The 20598-nt window shown below is 42.2% G+C and overlaps 1 protein-coding gene across 2 annotated transcripts in view; it reads left to right on the forward strand.

Annotated features, from left to right (window-relative positions):
- Positions 1-20598, forward strand: part of CLPTM1L (CLPTM1 like) — a 469239-nt gene that overhangs the window by 367391 nt on the left and 81250 nt on the right. For both annotated transcript variants that reach the window (XM_063452024.1, XM_063452023.1), the window contains exon 14: positions 5159-5193. In XM_063452024.1, the coding sequence (XP_063308094.1) occupies positions 5159-5193 (35 nt within the window). The remainder of the gene's footprint in view (positions 1-5158; positions 5194-20598) is intronic.

Consider the following 20598-nt stretch of genomic DNA (forward strand, 5'->3'; position numbering starts at 1 on the left):
CCTGTACCCCAGCTGGGTACCTCGGCCAAGGGTCCGCTTTCTAGCTGTGGCTGGATAGGAGAACTAGCTCTTAGTCCTTGCAAGGACTTTAAAGAAGAAATGGCAAAAACACAGTAATAGGTCGCTCTATAGAAAATAAATAAATACGAATAAAATAAATATAATGTACTCACACACGCTAAAAGTGTAAAATAAAACAATATACAAATAGTAGTCCCAATACTTGATAAGCTTCTTATGGATTCCAGTAAGCTTGTAGAGAGCTTGAATGTATAGTGATTCCAATGGAAAACTGGATCCTCTAATACTTGGGCAGTCTTGACTCGGTGGTAGACATAAAAATGAGAAGACAAAGAAACTCCAATAGTGCAAACTGAGAGTAGAAGCAGGATAAATACTAGGGAGGTAATTCACTCACCTATTCCAGAGCATAAACTAGCTCAAGTATGATTGGCATTCAGTGGCGTCTGCCCCCCACTGGTGGGATAGGGTGTAGATAAATTCTCGTTATAGAAGAAAAAATAAAAGCCAAATATAGTGCTCACTGTTGGTATAATAAAATGAGTCTAAAAAGTATTTATCCTGGCAGTGTCTCTGTGGCAACGTCCTGTTGTGATGGGAAAAGGAAGGGGTGAGATACAAACATACCATACATTTACAAAAAGAAAGGGGGAGGGTGAGCAACTCTACTATACAGAGCTGCTTATACAGGCACAATACACAAAAGACATAGAAATACATGGGAAAACACAGAATACAAGGGGAAACCACACAAATAAGCAGTGGGCATGGTACTTGGTGACGGCGGTCCATCACAATCAGAATGTCTTTTTGTGAGTAATTTTTTGCTTCATTTACCTATCTTTCCTCTTTGCTCCTCTTAGTGGCCATTGTTAAAATAAAGCCTTATACAGTGAATAATTTCCTTTTAGAGCATGTTCACTGGTATACTTCCCATATCCTTATGGTATTAACAGGGTGGAATTAGCTTGTTAAGCCCAATGACTATCAGCTTTCACCTTAATCTTATTTCAGTATAGCCTAGTGTAACCAAATAGGTTGGATTTATAGGTAAGGCTGTGTTTGTGCCTTTGCAGCTCCTTTATTTTTTTGCCAGGAAAAAAAACAAAATAAAACCCCTTCAACCACTTACCTTAAGCAGCCCCTAGAGGAGTGGGTAAGAGAATTAGAGCAGTTGGTCGAAATTCGAGGTATGGTTAGATGAATGGCATGGTGCATGCAGACGACCTCTACCCAGGGCTACTCCCCTACCAGCTCTCTTCATAGGAAAGGACTACGTTGGGCCTGGGCTGTTGTGGGAGGCCTTTGAGGATCCCCTGGGGTTTGAAAACCTGGACTACCCGCTACGGGTGTATCCGCGACAAGTGGAAAGACAGCTTAGGACTTACATTGGTGGCAGAATTACAACCGGATCTGTCCTACCTGGTTGACCTGGAGAGCGAGCTCGAACATGACTATGCTCACCACCTGTCTCTGACATGATGGGACTTATGGACTGTATACCACAGGGAGCATTGAGTTTCGTCCCTCCTCCTGCGCCCACGGAAGCAGAGGTGCCCACAGGCTTGGAGCAGGTAAGCATGGCATCCTCTGACTCTGGCTCAGAGTTTCTGTTCGTGGTGCGGCAGCGACTGGCCTGGTATGGCTCTAACGTATTGATTGAGACCTTTTAGGACCAGGTGACCGTCGAGAGAAAAGCCAGGAGAGACCACAAGTTCCTGACTACTAAAACGAGGGGAGCGGAAGGTGTCGTCCTTCCTCCCCAGTGGCAGAGTGAGTTTCAGAGAGAGGAGACAACTGGTCTCACTCCCCAGCGGCAGTGTATCTTACAGGGAGTGGAGACAATCAGTCTAAATCCCCAGCAGAAGTGTGCAGAACAGGGAGCAGAAGGTGTCATCCCTCCTCCCCAGCGGCAGTGCACATTGCAGGGAAAGGAGGCAACCGGTCTTTCTCCCCAGCGGCAGAGCGGGTTTCAGGGAGAGGAGACAACTGGTCTCTCTCCCCTGCGGCAGTGTATCTTACAGGGAGTGGAGACAATTGGTCTCTCTCCCCAGCGTCAGTGTGCCTTAAAGGGAGAAGAGGCAACTGGTCTCCCTCCCAGCGGCAGGGTGCTTTACAGGGAGAGGAGCATATCGCCCTCCCTCTCCAGCGGCAGTGTAATTTGCAGCGAGGCAAGACAACTGGCCTCTCTCTTCAACAGCAGCCTGAGATATCAGGAGAGGAGACAACTGGTCCTTCTCCCCAACTACCAGGGGACAGCAACTCTGACCCCAATGGTGCAGATGGGACCGTGTTTTCTGTAATGCGTTTTCTCTCTCCCCAACTAACCTAGCAGGGATGCCAGGAGAAGGAGGTAAGCGATTTCTCCCCTCCACAGCCAATTCCCAGCCGGGCCCTGGGGTTAGTGGATGGGACTACCATACCCTCTGACCCCCTTAAAGCAGAAGAGCTGCGATCTGGGTAGAGCGCTGCTGGCTTCTGCCCTCCCCTTTCCCTTTGTCCAGGGCTTGACTACCTGCAGGCCAACCCAGCAGAAGCGCTGGCAACCGGGCAGAGTGCAGGAACTAACAACTCCCCCCACTACGCAGCTGTAACGCTGGCTATAGGACAGAGACAGACTACAGGAGTCACCAGGTCCAGCAATTGCTTGTTGTGGGTGGGCTTCTAGACTAACTCATGGATGTCCGCACTTGGCCCCCTCCCCCTCCCCCCCCCCCCACCTGGATTTTCAACTTGTTCTGCTATTTTTCGTGTGATTGGAAATACAGTGCAATACCGGCGCCGGCCAGTAGGCGGTGCTGTGTATGGAGAGAGAGACACACTTGCAGATATACACACATACACACACAGACTTTATATAGACACACATATATCCACACTGGCACACACCCACATATATACAGACACATAGAGACAGACAAACTGACACACAAACTTACACAGACACATAACTGACAGACATACTGACACATAGACAGATATATACCGAGAGACATGCTGACACCCACCAATACACACACCGACATACTGACACAAAAAGCCATACTGATAGATAGATACATACATACACACACTGACATACATATGGACACAAACAGACACATACACTAACAGAAATGGTGACACACACACATATACTTGCAGACATATTGACACACATTCACAGACACACACACAGGCATACTGGCACGCTGACACACTGATAGACTTATTGACACACACACATACATACATACAGACATACATTCACAGGCATACTGACAGACATATTGACACACACATACATTCACAGGCATACTGACAAGCTGACACACTGACAGACATATTGACACACACAGATACTAAGGCATAGAGACATACATTCACAGGCATACTGACACACACACACACACTGACAGACATACTGACACACACTGACAGGCATACTGACACACTGACAGACATACTGACATATACTTAGACATTCACAGATACACACACACACTGGCAGACATACTGACACATACACTGACAGTCACAGGCAGACATGACATACAGACATATAAGGAGACATTCACAGATACACACACACTGGCAAACATACTGACACACACACAAACACAACATTTACACTATTAAACCCACCCTTCAGTTTCCTACCTTGGAGGGTGGCTTTCCCACTGATGGCTGAAGCTGTTGGGAGTTTGGGTCTGGCTAGCTCGGTTTAGACCCTCTCCACTCTGCTTCTTCCTCCTCCCGTGCGGCTCCTCTCTTTATGGGAGGAAGTGACTTGCGGCCGTCACTTCCTCCCAGCCGGCTGCCAAAAAGCAAGAGGGTTCAGTCGCGCTCTTAAAACGCCAAAGCGCAAGACTGGGCCCCTGCTGACAGAAGCCCACCGGGTGGCCCTTAGTGCATGGGCCACTCGGTGGGACTCCTTAGTGCACGGCTGCACCGGCGGGTGGGAGAAATGCTTGAGGCCAGCGGGGCCCACGGTGCAGCTGCTTCAGGCTCCCCAGGAGTAACTAGGCAAGTTGCCCCGTTTTCTCCGCGGTAAAGACAGCCCTGTTGGGTTCTAAAGTAATGTAGTCATACTAATGGTGGTAGACAGCTTCACTAAAATAACTCTCAGATGCCTGTTCTATATGAACTTTTAAAAACCCTCCATTGCAGATACATAACATCCTGCTCAACGCCCAAAATGAGTAAAAGGCTTACGCGGATGAGCTCCTCTGTGCTGTACCTTCTCACCAAGTGAGTGGTAGGATAATAGCTGAATAACAGATCAGGCTCCAGGTTCTTTCAATGAAGCAGACTATCCATTACTCTGGCCCTTACAAGATAGTCAGAGATAGTCAGAGTTAAAAACTGGCTCTACCCCCTGCTCTTAAGTTACCTAATTAATTAAATGTTTAACCTATTACTGCCCTAAACCTGTAATAATTTTACTAGAAGTGTTGTTCCTCCTCCTCCAATCCTTATTAAAGGCCAGGAAGACTATGAGGTTCAGACTATGAGGTATTGATTCAATTGTATGTAGATGAAAGCTCCAATACTCTGTTCACTGTAAGCATTTTGGTTCAGAGGAATGGTTTTGTGTTGGCACGTCTGATATTATCCAGGAACCCTGGTAAACGCATGCTTTCCATGCTAAATTTCCTTGTTATCTGTGTTCTCCCCATGGCGGTCAGTTCTCAAGGGTTGTCTAATGTAAGGTTACGTGTAGCTTTCTATTTCCTATTTGTTTTGATTTTGACACCAAGCAGTGAATTAGTCCACACTGAAGTCCTATTCTTTATAGTTACATATTTGTGTCAGTCTTGATCAACAGTTCAGACCTTTGCTAAATGTTGGTGACGTAATCTGTGAGGATTCGCTCAAAAAGCAATAACTTTAAGAGTGGCTATTTAATACTTTATCATTTTCATTATGTTTATATGTTTTTCAAATGGATTACCTGAACAATGCATTAATGCGTATCAACTTCAATCTGGAATGCCTGTGTGACATAACCGTTTGTTTTGGTACACTGGACTTTTATTAGTCCTTATTTTCACTTTGTTACATATTACAAATATTTTACTGAAAACTGTGCCATTTATTTCTCGTTGTATTTAAATGTGCTGCTGATAGTGACTAACATGCCTGTTTTCCTTTACAGCTGGTATTCTTGGTTAATAAACAGCTTTGTGAATGGTATGTTTATTTTTTATAACTTATAATGTTCAAAACTATGATTTTTACTTTTTATTCCATTTGTTATCAGCATAAAACTTTAAGAAATCATGAAATAATCCAATATGTATTCCCTCATAATGGTCTGCCAGGTCATCAATGTGTATTCATATGGCAAATATTCATATAACAACCCAAGGTTTATGTTTTTGATTTTGTAATCTAGTATTTTGATTACACATTAAGTGGAGGCTGTGAACTTTAAAAGTGAGAGTATTTCTATGCATAATTTATTGAAAATGCCAGTTTGATTCTAGAATTATTTGAAAAAATAAGTTTTGTTGTTCGTTTTGTGTTTGTTTTTTGTTTTTTTGTTTTTTTTACTAATCCAGAGCTGTTGTCAAATTATATATAGCTGATCAACTCTTCTAATTTTCTTAACAAATATGAATATAGGACACCTCATAACCACACTCACAGATTAATGTACAGTAAACCCCTCACATGTTTGTAAATATTTTATTATATCTTTTCATGTGACAATACTGAAGACATTACACTCTGCTACAGTGTAAAGTAGTATGTGAATAGACTCTATAACAATGTAAATTTGCTGTCCCCTCAAAATAACTCCACACACAGCCATTAATGTCTAAACCGTTGGCAACAAAAGTGAGCACACCACTAAGTGGAAATATCCAGATTTGGCCCAAAGTGTCAATATTTTGTGTGGCCACCATTATTTTCCAGCACTGCCTTAACCCTAATGGGCATGGAGTTCACCAGAGCTTCACAGGTTGCCACTGAAGTCCTCTTCCATGACGACATCACGGAGCTGGTGGATGTTGGAGACCATGTGCTCCCCCACCTCCTGTTTGAGGATGCCCCACAGAGGCTCAATAAGCTTTAGGTCTGGAGACATGCTTGGCCAGTCCATCACCTTTACCTTCAGCTTTTTTAGCAAGGCACTGGTCATCATGGAGGTGTGCTTGGGGTCCTTTTCATGTTGGAATACTGCCCTGCGGCCCAGTCTCTGAAGGGAGGGGATCATGCACTGCTTCAGTATGTCACAGTACATGTTTGCATTTATGGTTCCCTCAATGAACTGTAGCTCTCCAATGCCGGCAACACTCCTGCAGGCCCAGACCATGACACTCCACACTTGTCTTTGTACTCCTCACTTGGTTGCCGCCACACACGCTTGACACCATCTGAACCAAATAAGTTTATATTGGTCTCATCGGACCACAGGACATGGTTCCAGTATTCCATGTCCTTAGTCTGCTTGTCAGACCCCACACCCCTTCAACCTCTGCAGCAATGCTGGCAGCACTCATATGTCTATTTCCCAAAGACAACCTCTGGATATGACACTGAGCATGTGCAATCAACTTCTTTGGTCGACCATGGCGAGGCCTGTTCTGAGTGAAACCTGTCCTGTAAAACCGCTGTATGGTCTTGTCTACCGTGCAGCAGCTCAGTTTCAGGGTCTTGGTAATCTTCTTATAGCCTAGGCCATCTTTATGTAGAGCAACAATTCATTTTTTTTTTCAGATCCTCAGACAGTTCTTTGCCATGAGGCTAGAGACCAGTATGAGAGTGATAACACCAAATTTAATACACCTGCTCCCCATTCACACCTGAGACCTTTTAAAACTAACAAGTTTTTGAACATCTAAAAACACATGGATTTCAAGATCAGAGACAACTTGGATTTACTTCAGGGAGATCATGCCAAACTAATCTTACTGATTTTTTTGATTGGGTATCTAAAATTATAGATCAGGGTGGTGCAGTAGACATTGCTTACCTAGTTTTCAGTAAGGCCTTTGACACTGTTGCACATAGAAGGCTTATCAATAAACTGCAATATTTAAGTTTGGATTCCAATATTGTTGAATGGGTAAGGCAGTGGCTGAGTGACAGGCAACAGAGGGTTGTAGTCAATGGAGTATATTCGAAGCTTGGGCTTGTCACCAGTGGGGTACCTCAGGGATCTGTACTTGGATCCATTCTCTTTAATATTTTTATTAGTGATATTGCATAAGGTCTGGATGGTAAGGTATGTCTTATTGCTGATGATACTAAGATATGTAACGAGGTTGATGTTCCAAGAGGGATAAGCCAAATGGCTAATGATTTAGGTAAACTAGAAAAATGGTCAGAGTTGTGGCAACTGACATTTAATGTGGATAAGTGCAAGATAATGCATCTTGGACGTAAAAACCCAAGGGCAGAGTAGAGAATATTTGAGAGGGTCCTAACCTTAACATCTGAGGAAAGTGATTTAGGGGTGATTATTTCTGATGACTTAAAGGTAGGCAGACAATGTAATAGAGTAGCAGGAAATGCTAGCAGAATGCTTGGTTGTATAGGGAGAGGCATTAGCAGTAGAAAGAGGGAAGTGCTCATGCCATTGTACAGAACACTGGTGAGACCTCACTTGGAGTATTGTACGCAGTACTGGAGACCGTATCTTCAGAAGGATATTGATACCTTAGAGAGAGTTCAGAGAAGGGCTACTAAACTGGTTCATGGATTGCAGGATAAAACTTACCAGGAAAGGTTAAAGGATCTTAACATATATAGCTTGGAGGAAAGACGAGACAGGGGGGATATGATAGAAACATTTAAATACATAAAGGGAATCAACACAGTAAAGACATAGTCTTAAATTAGAGGGACAAAGGTTTTAAAATATCAGGAAGTATTACTTTACTGAGAGGGTAGTGGATGCATGGAATAGCCTTCCAGCTGAAGTGGTAGAGGTTAACACAGTAAGGGAGTTTAAGCATGCGTGGGATAGGCATAAGGCTATCCTAACTATAAGATAAGGCCAGGGACTAATGAAAGTATTTAGAAAATTGGGCAGACTAGATTGGCCGAATGGTTCTTATCTGCCGTCACATTCTATGTTTCTAAGTCACATGACACCATGGAGTGAAAATGGCTAATAGGGCCCAATTTGGACATTTCCACTTAGGGGTGTACTCACTTTTGTTGCCAACGGTTTAGACATTAATGGCTGTGTGTTGAGTTATTTTGAGGGGACAGCAAATTCACACTGTTATACAGGCTGTGAACTTACTACTTTACATTGTAACAGAGTGTAATTTCTTCAGTATTGTCACATGAAAAGATATAATAAAATATTTACAAAAATGTGAGGGGTGTTACTCACTTTTGTGAGATACTGTAAATGTATCATAAGTTGTTATAGAGTACAATGTTGTTGCCATTTAAAAAAAAAATGCAAGCAAAACATTTGCATCAGCCTTATCACCTCTAAATTTTACGTGTAACAATTCGCCATAAATATCCACATTTCTACAAAGTTTCATACTGTAACGGACCGTTTCAGCATAAAAGGGGAAAAATCAGTTTAGGCGATAATCCCCTTTAGATAGACCAGCAGCTACCATAAGCACCAACTTCCCGAACTCCCAAACTGCACGAATTCACCAACTCTCGAACAGCAGACACACTAACCCTGGAAGCAGCCGAACAGGAAAAGCAATATGAACAGCTTACACTCCTGGCAGTCGGCATACAGTCCCCTTTCCCCCCAAGAAAGAGACACACTCCAGCTTCAGGGTTAAACAGCAACAACACTGATTTATTCACACACAGGCTTATATGAGATTCTCCCATGCAAGGGAGGGGTTTACAGTACACCAATCCAGTTTAAGGTACAACCCACACATCTCCTCCCTCCAACATATCTGTTAACACAATTAACAGGGACATATTTTTACCCAAGTTTTGGATGTACCCTAAATACTTGGGGTACATCCACAAATCCAATATCTCCAGATAGCCCTAGTCTGGGGGAACAACATACGTTAAAATCAGCCCATTCGGATAAACGGTTCGGGAGTTATGGGACTTTAAAGTATTGACCGACCGCATGGGTAAAGTATCCGAAAACAGTTCCATGCATTTTGGCCCTGCGGTCGGTCACAAACAAGTGAATGAAACAGACGAATTACTGGTGTTATAGAGACTAAGGGGGATTCGCATGAATCCCCTAGATCGTGAGTTTCTTTCTACCGAACGGTGGGCCGTTCGGTAGTTTCCCCACGAAATCCTGGAAGTCTGGAGGTCTCAGCGGTGTTTGCCTAGTCGAGTGTCCGATTTTAGTTCCAGACGCTCGACGGTAGTTAAAGATGGCCGCCGCCACGTGTTAGTTTCCTGAATGGCGGCCACCCAGAGGACAAAGACCACACTGCACTGATTGCCAATTACCCATTTGCAACATTGTTGCAAACGGTAATTGGAGGCACACTTAGTCCTGGGTGGTCTGGTTGTTCGGTAGTTTCCTCAATACAATGAATGGAGTGATTCTACCGAACAATCAGATGAATGCTGCATATATATAACCCAGGTTAACTGCACACATAAATACATACATGACATTAAAGGATTAAAGGCAGGATTACTGTACTACGCTCCACAGTCTTAAAGGTACAGTATCCCAAAAGTCCCAATAGGTACACGGATGGCCCTTAAAGGCCCAGTAGCAGTAATATAGATTATTACATGCCCAAATATAGTTTTTATAGTACAATATGTCCAGGGGCCATAGTCGCAGGGCAGGAGGCTAGCCACCAGGCTTCTCCAGTTCACAGTGGCGAAGTTGGTTTCGCCACACATACATTTAAGATTTTCAAATTAAATTTGGCCACTGATCTTTGACCTTATATCAGGGCTTGTCAGCCTTTTACCTAAAGTGGCTGTCTGTGCAATGAAGCCTGGCGCCCGCGGGAGCCTAGAGGTGGCCAGCCCAGGACGGCCGGCTCAGGGGTCGCTGTAGCTGGCCAGCCGGCCACCCTGGGGAGCATTGCGGTGGTCGGCTGATGCAGCGCACGAAGGAGCAGTGATTGTCCTGTAGCTCATCTCTGATCCCTCACACTGTTTAATGATCCCAGGAGCCGAACTATGATGTCATTCCGACCCCGGAATCACTACAGGGAGCAGAGAAGGGCTGCAGGTAGATTACTGCTCCCCACTGGACCCCAGGGAAAGTTCCACTCAGGTCTCCCAAAGGTAGAGAGGTTGGGTGGATTAAAAATATAAATTTGTGATTGTTAGAGAAAGTGTGTGTGTATGTCTGTGTGTGTATGTTTGTATGTGGATGTGTGGATGTGTGGATGTCTGTATGTGGGTGTGTGTATGTCTATATGTGGGTGTATGTGGGGGTGTGTATGTGAATATCTGTATGTGGGTGTGTGTATGTGAATATCTGTATGTGGGTGTGTGTATGTGAATATCTGTATGTGGGTGTGTGTATGTGAATGTCTGTATGTGGGTGTGTGTATGTGAACGTCTGTATTTGGTTGTGTGGGTGTGACCGTCAATGATTGAGTGTCTGTCAAAGAGTGTGTCTGTTTAGGTACCTGCTGGGACCACCAGGGACGGAGAAATGTCCCCCCTCCTCCTCAATAAAGGTAAGAAGGGAGGGGGACATAAATATATATATATACTTAAATAAAATTTAAAAACTTGTTTTTTTATTTATTAAAAAGCTCCTTCCCCCATACACACACTGCCCCCATACACACACTGCCCACATACACACACTGCCCCACAAACACTGCCCCCATACACACACTGCCCCCATACACACACTGCCCCCATACAAACAATGCCCCCATACACACACTGCCCCATACGCACACTGCCCCATACGCACACTGCCCCATACGCACACTGCCCCATACGCACACTGCCCCATACACACACTGCCCCCCATACACACACTGCCCCCCATACACACACTGCCTCCATACACACACTGCCCCCCATACACACACTGCCCCCATACACACACTGCCCCCATACACACACTGCCTCCATAAACACACTGCCCCCCATTCACACACTGCCCCCCATACACACACTGCCCCCATACACACACTGCCCCCATACACACACTGCCCCCATACACACACTGCCCCCCATACACACACTGCCCCCATACACACACTGTCCCCATACACACACTGCCCCACATACACTGCCCCCATACACACACTGCCCCATACACACACTTCCCCACATACACACGCTGCCCCACACACACACGCTGCCCCACAAGCACTGCCCCATACACACACTGCCCCCATACACACACTGCCCCCATACACACTGCCCCCCATACAAACACTGCCCAACATACACATACTGCCCCCATGCACACACTGCACACCCATACACACACAGACACATACAGTGCCCTACACACACTGCTGCCCCCCATACACACACGTCCCCACACATACACACAGTGCCCCCCCATACACACACTGCCCCCATACACACACATTGCACACCCATACACACACAGTGCCCCACACATACATACAGTGCCCCCATACATACAGTGCTCCCCATACACACACTGCCCCACACAGACATACACTGCCCCCTAACACACACATTGCAACCCTGACATACACTGCCGCCCTCACGCACTCACACACACACACTTCACCGCTCACACACACACTGCACCTTTCACACACACTTCACCCCTAACACACAACACTGCTCCTATGCCCTATATCCCAGCAGACCACAGGTAAGTTGTCACACTGTTATTAAACGGTATGACTACTTACTCTGGGGTGGGATACTGGCACCATAACTACTACACTGAGCTGTAGTGGTTATTGTGCCAGGATTTTTTATTTAAATAATCTACAAGTGCCCCTCCCGAGATCAGGCTCTGGATCCGTCACTGGGTTGACCCTGGGTTCCACCTAATGCAAGACAATGCTAGACCTCATGTGGCTGGAGTGTGTCAGCAGAAGGCATTGATGCTATGGACTGGCCCGCCCGTTCCCCAGACCTGAATCCAATTGAGCACATCTGGGACATCATGTCTCGCTCCATCCACCAACGTCACGTTGCACCACAGACTGTCCAGGAGTTGGCAGATGCTTTAGTCCAGGTCTGGGAGGAGATCCCTCAGGAGACCATCCGCCACCTCATCAGAAGCATGCACAGGAGTTGTAGGGAGGTCATACAGGCACGAGGAGGACACACACACTAGTGAGCCTCATTTTGACTTGCTTTAAGGACATTACATCAAAGTTGGATCAGCCTGTAGTGTGTTTTTCCACTTTAATTTTGAGTGTGACTCCAAATCCAGACCTCCATGGGTTAAAAAAATTGATTTCCATTTTTTTATTGTTGTGTGATTTTGTTGTCAGCACATTCGACTATGTAAAGAACAAAGTATTTCAGAAGAATATTTAATTAATTCAGATCTAGGATGTTATTTTTGTGTTCCCTTTATTTTTTTGAGCCGTGTGTGTGTATGTATATGTATGTATATATATATATATATATATATATATATATATATATATATATATATATATATATACACACAGTTGCAAGAAAAAGTATGTGAACCCTTTGGAATGATATGGATTTCTGCACAAATTGGTCATAAAATGTGATCTGATCATCATCTAAGTCACAACAATAGACAATCACAGTCTGCTATAACTGATAACACACAAAGAATGAAATGTTGCCATGTTTTTATTGAACGCTCCATGTAAACATTCACAGTGCAGGTGGAAAAAGTATGTGAACCCCTAGACTAATGACATCTCCAAGACCTAATTGGAGTGAGATGTCAGCCAACTGGAGTCCAATCAATGAGATGAGATTGGAGGTGTTGGTTACAGCTGCCCTGCCCTATAAAAAACACACACCAGTTCTGGGTTTGCTTGTCACAAGAAGCATTGCCTGATGTGAATGATGCCTCGCACAGAAGAGCTCTCAGAAGACCTACGATTAAGAATTGTTGACTTGCATAAAGCTGGAAAGGGTTATAAAAGTATCTCCAAAAGCCTTGCTGTTCATCAGTCTACGATAAGACAAATTGTCTATAAATGGAGAAAGTTCAGCACTGCTGCTACTCTCCCTAGGAGTGGCCGTCATGTAAAGATGACTGCAAGAGCACAGCGCAGACTGCTCAATGAGGTGAAGAAGAATCCTAGAGTGTCAGCTAAAGACTTACAAAAGTCACTGGCAAATGCTAACATCCCTGTTAGCGAATCTACAATACGTAAAACACTAAACAAGAATGGATTTCATGGGAAGATACCACAGAGGAAGCCACTGCTGTCCAAACAAGACATTGCTGCACGTTTACAGTTTGCACAAGAGCACCTGGATGTTCCACAGCAATGAAACCAAAGTTGAGTTGTTTGGAAGAAACACACAACACTATGTGTGGCGAAAAAAAGGCACAGCACACCAACATCAAAACCTCATCCCAACTGTGAAGTATGGTGGCGGGGGCATCATGGTTTGGGGCTGATTTGCTGTGTCAGGGCCAGGACGGATTGCTATCTTCGAAAGAAAAAATGAATTCCCAAGTTTATCAAGACATTTTGCAGGAGTACTTAAAGGAACACTATAGTCACCTAAATTACTTTAGCTAAATAAAGCAGTTTTAGTGTATAGACTATTCCCCTGCAATATCACTGCTCAATTCACTGTCATTTAGGAGTTAATTCAATTTGTTTCTGTTTATGCAGCCCTAGCCACACCTCCCCTAGCTATGATTGACAGAGCCTGCATGAAAAAAAAACTGGTTTCACTTTCAAACAGATGTATTTTACCTTAAATAATTGTTATCTCAATCTCTAAATTGAACTTTAATCACATACAGGAGGCTCTTGCAGGGTCGAGCAAGCTATTAACATAGCAGGGGATAAGAAAATCTTAATTAAAGAGAACTTGCAATAAAGAAAGCCTAAATAGGGCTATCTTTACTGGAAGTGTTTATGGAAGTCTGTGCAAGTCACATGCAGGGAGGTGTGACTAGGGTTCATAAACAAAGGGATTTAACTCCTAAATGGCAGAGGATTGAGCAGTGAGGCTGCAGGAGCATGTTCCAAACACCAAAACTGCTTCATTAAGCTAAAGTTGTTCAGGTGACTATAGTGTCCCTTTAAGGCCATTTGTCTACCAGCTGAAGCTCAACAGAAGATGGGTGTTGCAACAGGACAATGACCCAAAGCATAGAAGTAAATCAACAACAGAATGCCTTAAACAGAAGAAAATACGCCTTCTGAAGTAGCCCAGTCAGAGTCCTGACCTCAACCCGATTGAGATGCTGTGGCATGACCTTAAGAAAGCGATTCACACCAGACATCCCAAGAATATTGCTGAACTGAAACAGTTCTGTAAAGAGAAATGGTCAAGAATTACTCCTGACCGTTGTGCACGTCTGATGTGCAACTACAGGAAACGTTTGGTTGAAGTTATTGCTGCCAAAGGAAGTTCAACCAGTTATTAAATCCAAGGGTTCACATACTTTTTCCACTTGCACTGTGAATGTTTACATGGTGTGTTCAATAAAAACATTGCAACATTTCATTCTTTGTGTGTTATTAGTTTAAGCAGACTGTGATTGTCTATTGTTGTGACTTAGATGATGATCAGATCACATTTTATGACCAATTTTTGCAGAAATCCATATCATTCCAAAGGGTTCACATACTTTTTCTTGCAACTGTATATATATATACACACACACACATATATATATATATATATATATATTGTAACAGAAAAACAAAATAGGAGAGGAACAGCGCGACAGTACTGGTCACAGGGGAGAATAGAGCTGCACATCTGAGGGGAAGGGTAACCCCCAAACCTTTCAAAGAATGGAGAGAACAAGATACAACAAATACAGGGTGCGCTAAGTAGGACAATGAGAGATAATAAACAAAAATCTGCAATAATATAAAGAGTCTCTTAAAGTACAGCGAAGACCTGGAGTGTATATTCTTCAGTCCTTGCTTTGAATCCTCAGTGGTAAATATGAAATACAAAAGCAGAAATATAGACCAATAGTGCAAAACCGTTTTAGGAAAGCTGGATCACGAACAACATAAAAGTAGAGAAGTGCCAACTCACAATTTAAAGAGCAATGCCCAGCTCTAGGTAAAACAGCATACAGTGGTATTTAATACTCCCCACATGCAGGATATAACTGGACACTTGGAGGTGTATCCTCAAGACTTCTTACAGCATTCCAGATAGGCGTCAGCATATAAAATACGTAAAAGGGGGAAAAATCCAATGTGCAATAACGTAGGTTAACTGCAACAACAGACAACATTGAGGTCCTAAGAGTGCCAACCTACAATTGGGAGAGCTATAACCAGCTCTAAATAAAGCAGCATACGGTGGTATTTAAACTCCCCACATGTAGGATATCCTTCTAGCGATTCTTGCAGTGCCGGTCTGAAATTAGAATCACAAGAGAGGGCCCATAGTTTTTACCGTATAAAAAACAGCAGTGAGAGGTAAAATCAAACTTACAGTGTTCAGAGCAGCCACACTGCTCTATGAACCAGGCGTAGGTGGAATAATCCCCACCAGGGATTTCTTTTGTAGTACTGGATCTTTAAATTGATAAAAAAAAATCAGCCAGGATAAAACAGCAACAAATACAAGTAGGTGTGCAAAATACTTCTCTACTTCTATGTTGTTCGTGATCCAGCTTTCCTAAAACGGTTTTGCACTATTGGTCTATATTTCTGCTTTTGTATTTAACATATGTATATATATATATATATATATATATATATATATATATATATATATATATATATATATACCGTATATACTCGAGTATAAGCCGACCCGAATATAAGCCGAGGCCCCTAATTTTACCCCAAAAAACTGAGAAAACGTATTGACTCGAGTATAAGACTAGGGTGGGAAATGCAGCAGCTACTGGTAAATTTCTAAATAAAATAAGATCCTAAAAAAATTATATTAATTTATATAATATATATAATATATTATTTTATATATATATAATTATTTATTTACAGTGTGTGTATATAAAGAATGCAGTGTGTATATAAAGAATGCAGTGTGTGTGTATGAATGCAGTGTGTGTGTATATGAGTTCAGTGTGTGTGTGTGTGTGATGCAGTGTGTGTGTTGCAGAGCCTTGGTGGGGGTGGGGGGGCATTTTTATTATTATTTTTTTAATTATTATTTTAATAATTTTTTTGTTTAGTTTTTATTATTAATTTTTATTTTATTATTATTTATATATATTTTTTTTTCTTCGGCCCCCCTCCCTGCTTGATACATGGCGGGGAGGGAGGCTCTCACTCCCTGGTGGTCCAGTGGCATTGGCAGTTCAGTGGAGGGGAGCTGGCAGAGAGCGCTTACCTCTCCTGCAGCTCCTGTCTGCTCCCTCCTCCTCCGCGCCGGTCCAGTCGGCTCCTCTGTCAGCTCACAGTGTAAGTCTCACGAGAGCCGCACTATGACCCCGCGGCTCTCGCGAGACTTACACTGGGAGCTGAGAGAGGTGCTGACCGGACCGGCGCGGAGGAGAAGGGAGCTAACAGGAGCTGCAGGAGAGGTAAGTAAACGCTCTCTGCAGCCCCCACAGCCCCATTGTCTGTATTATGGCAATGTAAATTGCCATAATACAGACATTGACTCAAGTATAAGACAAGTTGGGGTTTTTCAGCACAAAAAATGTGCTTAAAAACTCGAGCATATATATATATATATATATATATAACGGCTACTCAGTTAGTAAAGGGGTATCAGCTGTTGGAGACATCCTTTTTCCCGGCAAGTCACTGTGTAGTGGTGGAGTTGCTTATTCCCATTCACTGGATCCAGGTAAAGAGTCAGGCAAAGCTCTTAAAAGAGCCAGGTGATTATGCTGCAGATCCCCTTTCAAGAACGAGACAAAGCTACGTTTTGAAGGGTCAAGAAGAACTGAATTTTAATGGCAGACACTCTCCTTTTATGTGATGCTGCCCATGCAAGGGAGACACCTACACAATTAACCCAGTAACCAATAAAATACAAGGTACAACACACACATCTCCTCCCCTCAGATAAACCTTTAACATAATTAACAAAGATACATTTTTCCCCCAGTTTTGGATGTACCCCAAATATCTGGGGTACATTCATAAATCCAGTATCCCCAGATAGCCCTAATCTGGGGGAGCAACATATTTAAAAATCATCCCGTTCGGGTAATGGGTTAGAGAGTTATGGTACTTTAAAGTTTTGACCGACCACACAGGCACAATAGCCGAAAACAGTTCCATAAGTTTTGGCCTTGCGGTCGGTCCTTGTTCGTGGGTTAAAAAGTCCTGAAAGGCTTGCCATTCGTGAGTATCTTGACATTCGCCAGAATCCCCATATGCTACTTAGTCTTTCTACCGTGCGGCAGGGCGTTCGGTAGTTTCGGCACGGATTTCTGTGGATCTCAGCGGTGTTCGCCTACTCGAGTGTCCGATTTTAGTTCCAGACACTCGACGGCAAAACACCGCTGTTCGGGAGTTAAGATGGCCGCGGCCACGTGTAAAACTCCCGAAATGGCGGCCACCCAGGGACTTAAACAAAGCGTTCGTGTGTTTCCCATTAAGACTGTAATCGACGATTAGGCAGGTAAATTGCATCATAATTAGGTAGCAGGGTGGTCCGGTGTTCGGTAGTTTGCATTCGTATGATGAATGCAATGTCCATACCGTCTGGGTCTCACAATTGAGCGAATGCTTTAACCCCTTCAGGACGGAGTCAATAGTGCACGTTCTGATCAAAACAAAACGTAAACAAAAACTGGAATTTGCGCTATATGTCTGTTCACCCGTAGTTCCCCTCTTTCAAATTATATGCACCCACACTTATTATATATCATTTTGTTCAGGAGAAACGGGGCTTTAATCTTTCATTAACTATTCATATATGAAACATGATTTATTATGAATAAAATAAAAAAAATGTGAGAAAATATGATTTTTTTTAAAAAATTTGCATTTCCGTCTAACATTTTGTGAATGTCATAATACTGTTCACATATTTGTAATCAGCGATGTCTCACGAGTACAAAAGTACCCCCCATTAACACGTTTTATGTTGTTTTGGAAAGTTACAGGGTCAAATATAGAACATTCCATTTTCACATTGAAATTTTCCAGATTAGTAATGTTACCTTTGAGACGGTGTGGTAGCCCAGGAATGAGAATTACCCCCATAATGGCATAGCATTTGAAAAAGTAGACAAGCCAAGGTATTGAAAGTGGGGTATGTTTAGTCTTTTTTAGTAGCCACTTAGTCACAAACACTGGCCAAAGTTAGCGTTCATATTTGTTTTTGTGTGAAAAAAGCAAAAAACAAATTTGGCCCGTGTTTGTGACTAAGTGGCTACTAATAAAGACTGGACATACCCCACTTGCAATACCTCGGGTTGTCTACTTTTGCAAATGGTATGCCATCATGGGGGTAATTCTCATTCCTGGGCTACCATACGCTCTCAAAGGCAACATAACCAATCTGGCAAATTTCAATGTGAAAAAAATGAAATGCAAGCCTTATATGTGACTCTCTAACTTTCCAAAACACCATAAAACCTGTACATGGGGGGTACTGTTATTCTTGGGAGACTTCACTAAACACAAATATTAGTGTTTTAAAACAGTAAAACATATTACAACAATAATATAGACCATAAAAGTGCCGTTCGCTTGTAAAAAATGTGAAAAACGTCACTTTTACTTAAAATATCGTTGTAATACAATTTACCAGTTTGAAACACTAATATTTGAGTTCAGCGAAGTCTCCCGAGTAAAACAGTACCCCCTATGTACAGGTTTTATGGTGTCTTGGAGAGTTACAGGGTCAAATATAGTGCTTGCGAATTAAATTCTCTGCACTTTCTCCCTGTGTTGTCAGGCATGTCAATCAAATTTTAATTAATCAAATCACATAATTACGTTAAAAGATTATTTAAATATACACGTAGAATTTTAATATATATGCATTTATAGGTATTTAAATTCTACGTGTATACTAATGTAATCTTTTATGTAATTATATGTATTTATCTCTATATATATATATATATATATAGTTGCGGTTATTTGTATTTTATATATAGATAGATATATATATATATATATAGAATGTCATTCTAAGTGTATTTTGTTACCGATATATATATATATATATATATATTAATAACAAAATACAGTTAGAATGAAATTACATATGCATATATAATTTATATTAAATTTTGTTTCAATATTTTATTTTATTTATTTATTATTTTAATTATACATATTTATATATAATATATATGTATATATAATATATATATATACATATTATATATATGTAACGTCATTCTAAGTGTATTTTAATATTAATATATGTACTTATATTAATATTAAAATACACTTTGTATGACGTTACATATATATAATATGTATATATATTGTATATATATACATATTATATATATATATATATATATATATAAAAATATATTTAATTCATTTTTAAACATGTTTATTTTATTTTTTTTACACCTCCTACCAGCAGGGGGACTGTCTGATATTTCAAACAGTCCCCCTGCTGGCAGATCCATAGCCAGCTATAGAGGGCCATGTGATCGCTCTTTGAGAGCGATCACATGGCCCCCGGGGGACTCATTTGCCGGAGGGGGGCTGCCTGGGCTGTCAGGCAGCCCTCCAGAAGAGGATCGCGGCGGAGGTAAGTACAACTTACCTCCTGGGGCTGCAAGCCGTTACGGCGTACCATGCCGTCGCAACGGCTTTAAAGCCCATTTAATGCGTGACGGCATGGTACGTCGTAACGGCGTTAAGGGGTTAAAAGTCCCGAAATGCTTTATAGAAAATCCCCATGAATGCAGGTAAGAACCTCCAATTTGTATACAGCTTGATGTCCTTTACTGAATAAAAGATATATCCTTATAATCCGAGGTCTAGGTTCCCGGCTAGCTCTTAAAGGGCCGGTAATAGCAAATGTTCCCAGGCACAGGGTAGTGGTTTGTTATATATACATATATATATATATATATATATACACACACACACACACACACACACACACACACACACACACACACACACACACACACACACACACACTCTCTCTCTAATCAGCATCTTGATATGCCACACCTGTGAGGTGGATGGATTATCTCAGCAAATGAGAAGTGCTCACTAACACAGATTTAGATAGATTTGTGAACAATATTTGAGAGAAATAGCCCTTTTGTGTACATAGAAAAGGGTCTTAGATCTTTGAGTTCAGCTCATGAAATATGGAGGCAAAAACAAGTGTTGCGTTTATAATTTTGTTCAGTTTACATCTAGGGTTTAACTACTTTATTGCCCAAGTAGCCTATATGCTACGAATAAGGGTTTCTTGATATACCTTTTTTATGTAAAGCTTTTAAAGTCATTTGTTCCCTTTTTAATCACTTTTCCCCCCACTGTGTTTGACACTATCACTATTGAGTGTTAATATGTGGTTCGTTCTTTCTTTTTTTTGTGGCACTATTATACATCATTGCCATTTAATAAAGTTTTCTTTTTTTGCTAT

Source organism: Pelobates fuscus, chromosome 4, assembly GCF_036172605.1.
Source record: "Pelobates fuscus isolate aPelFus1 chromosome 4, aPelFus1.pri, whole genome shotgun sequence".
Classification (NCBI taxonomy): Eukaryota; Metazoa; Chordata; class Amphibia; order Anura; family Pelobatidae; genus Pelobates; species Pelobates fuscus.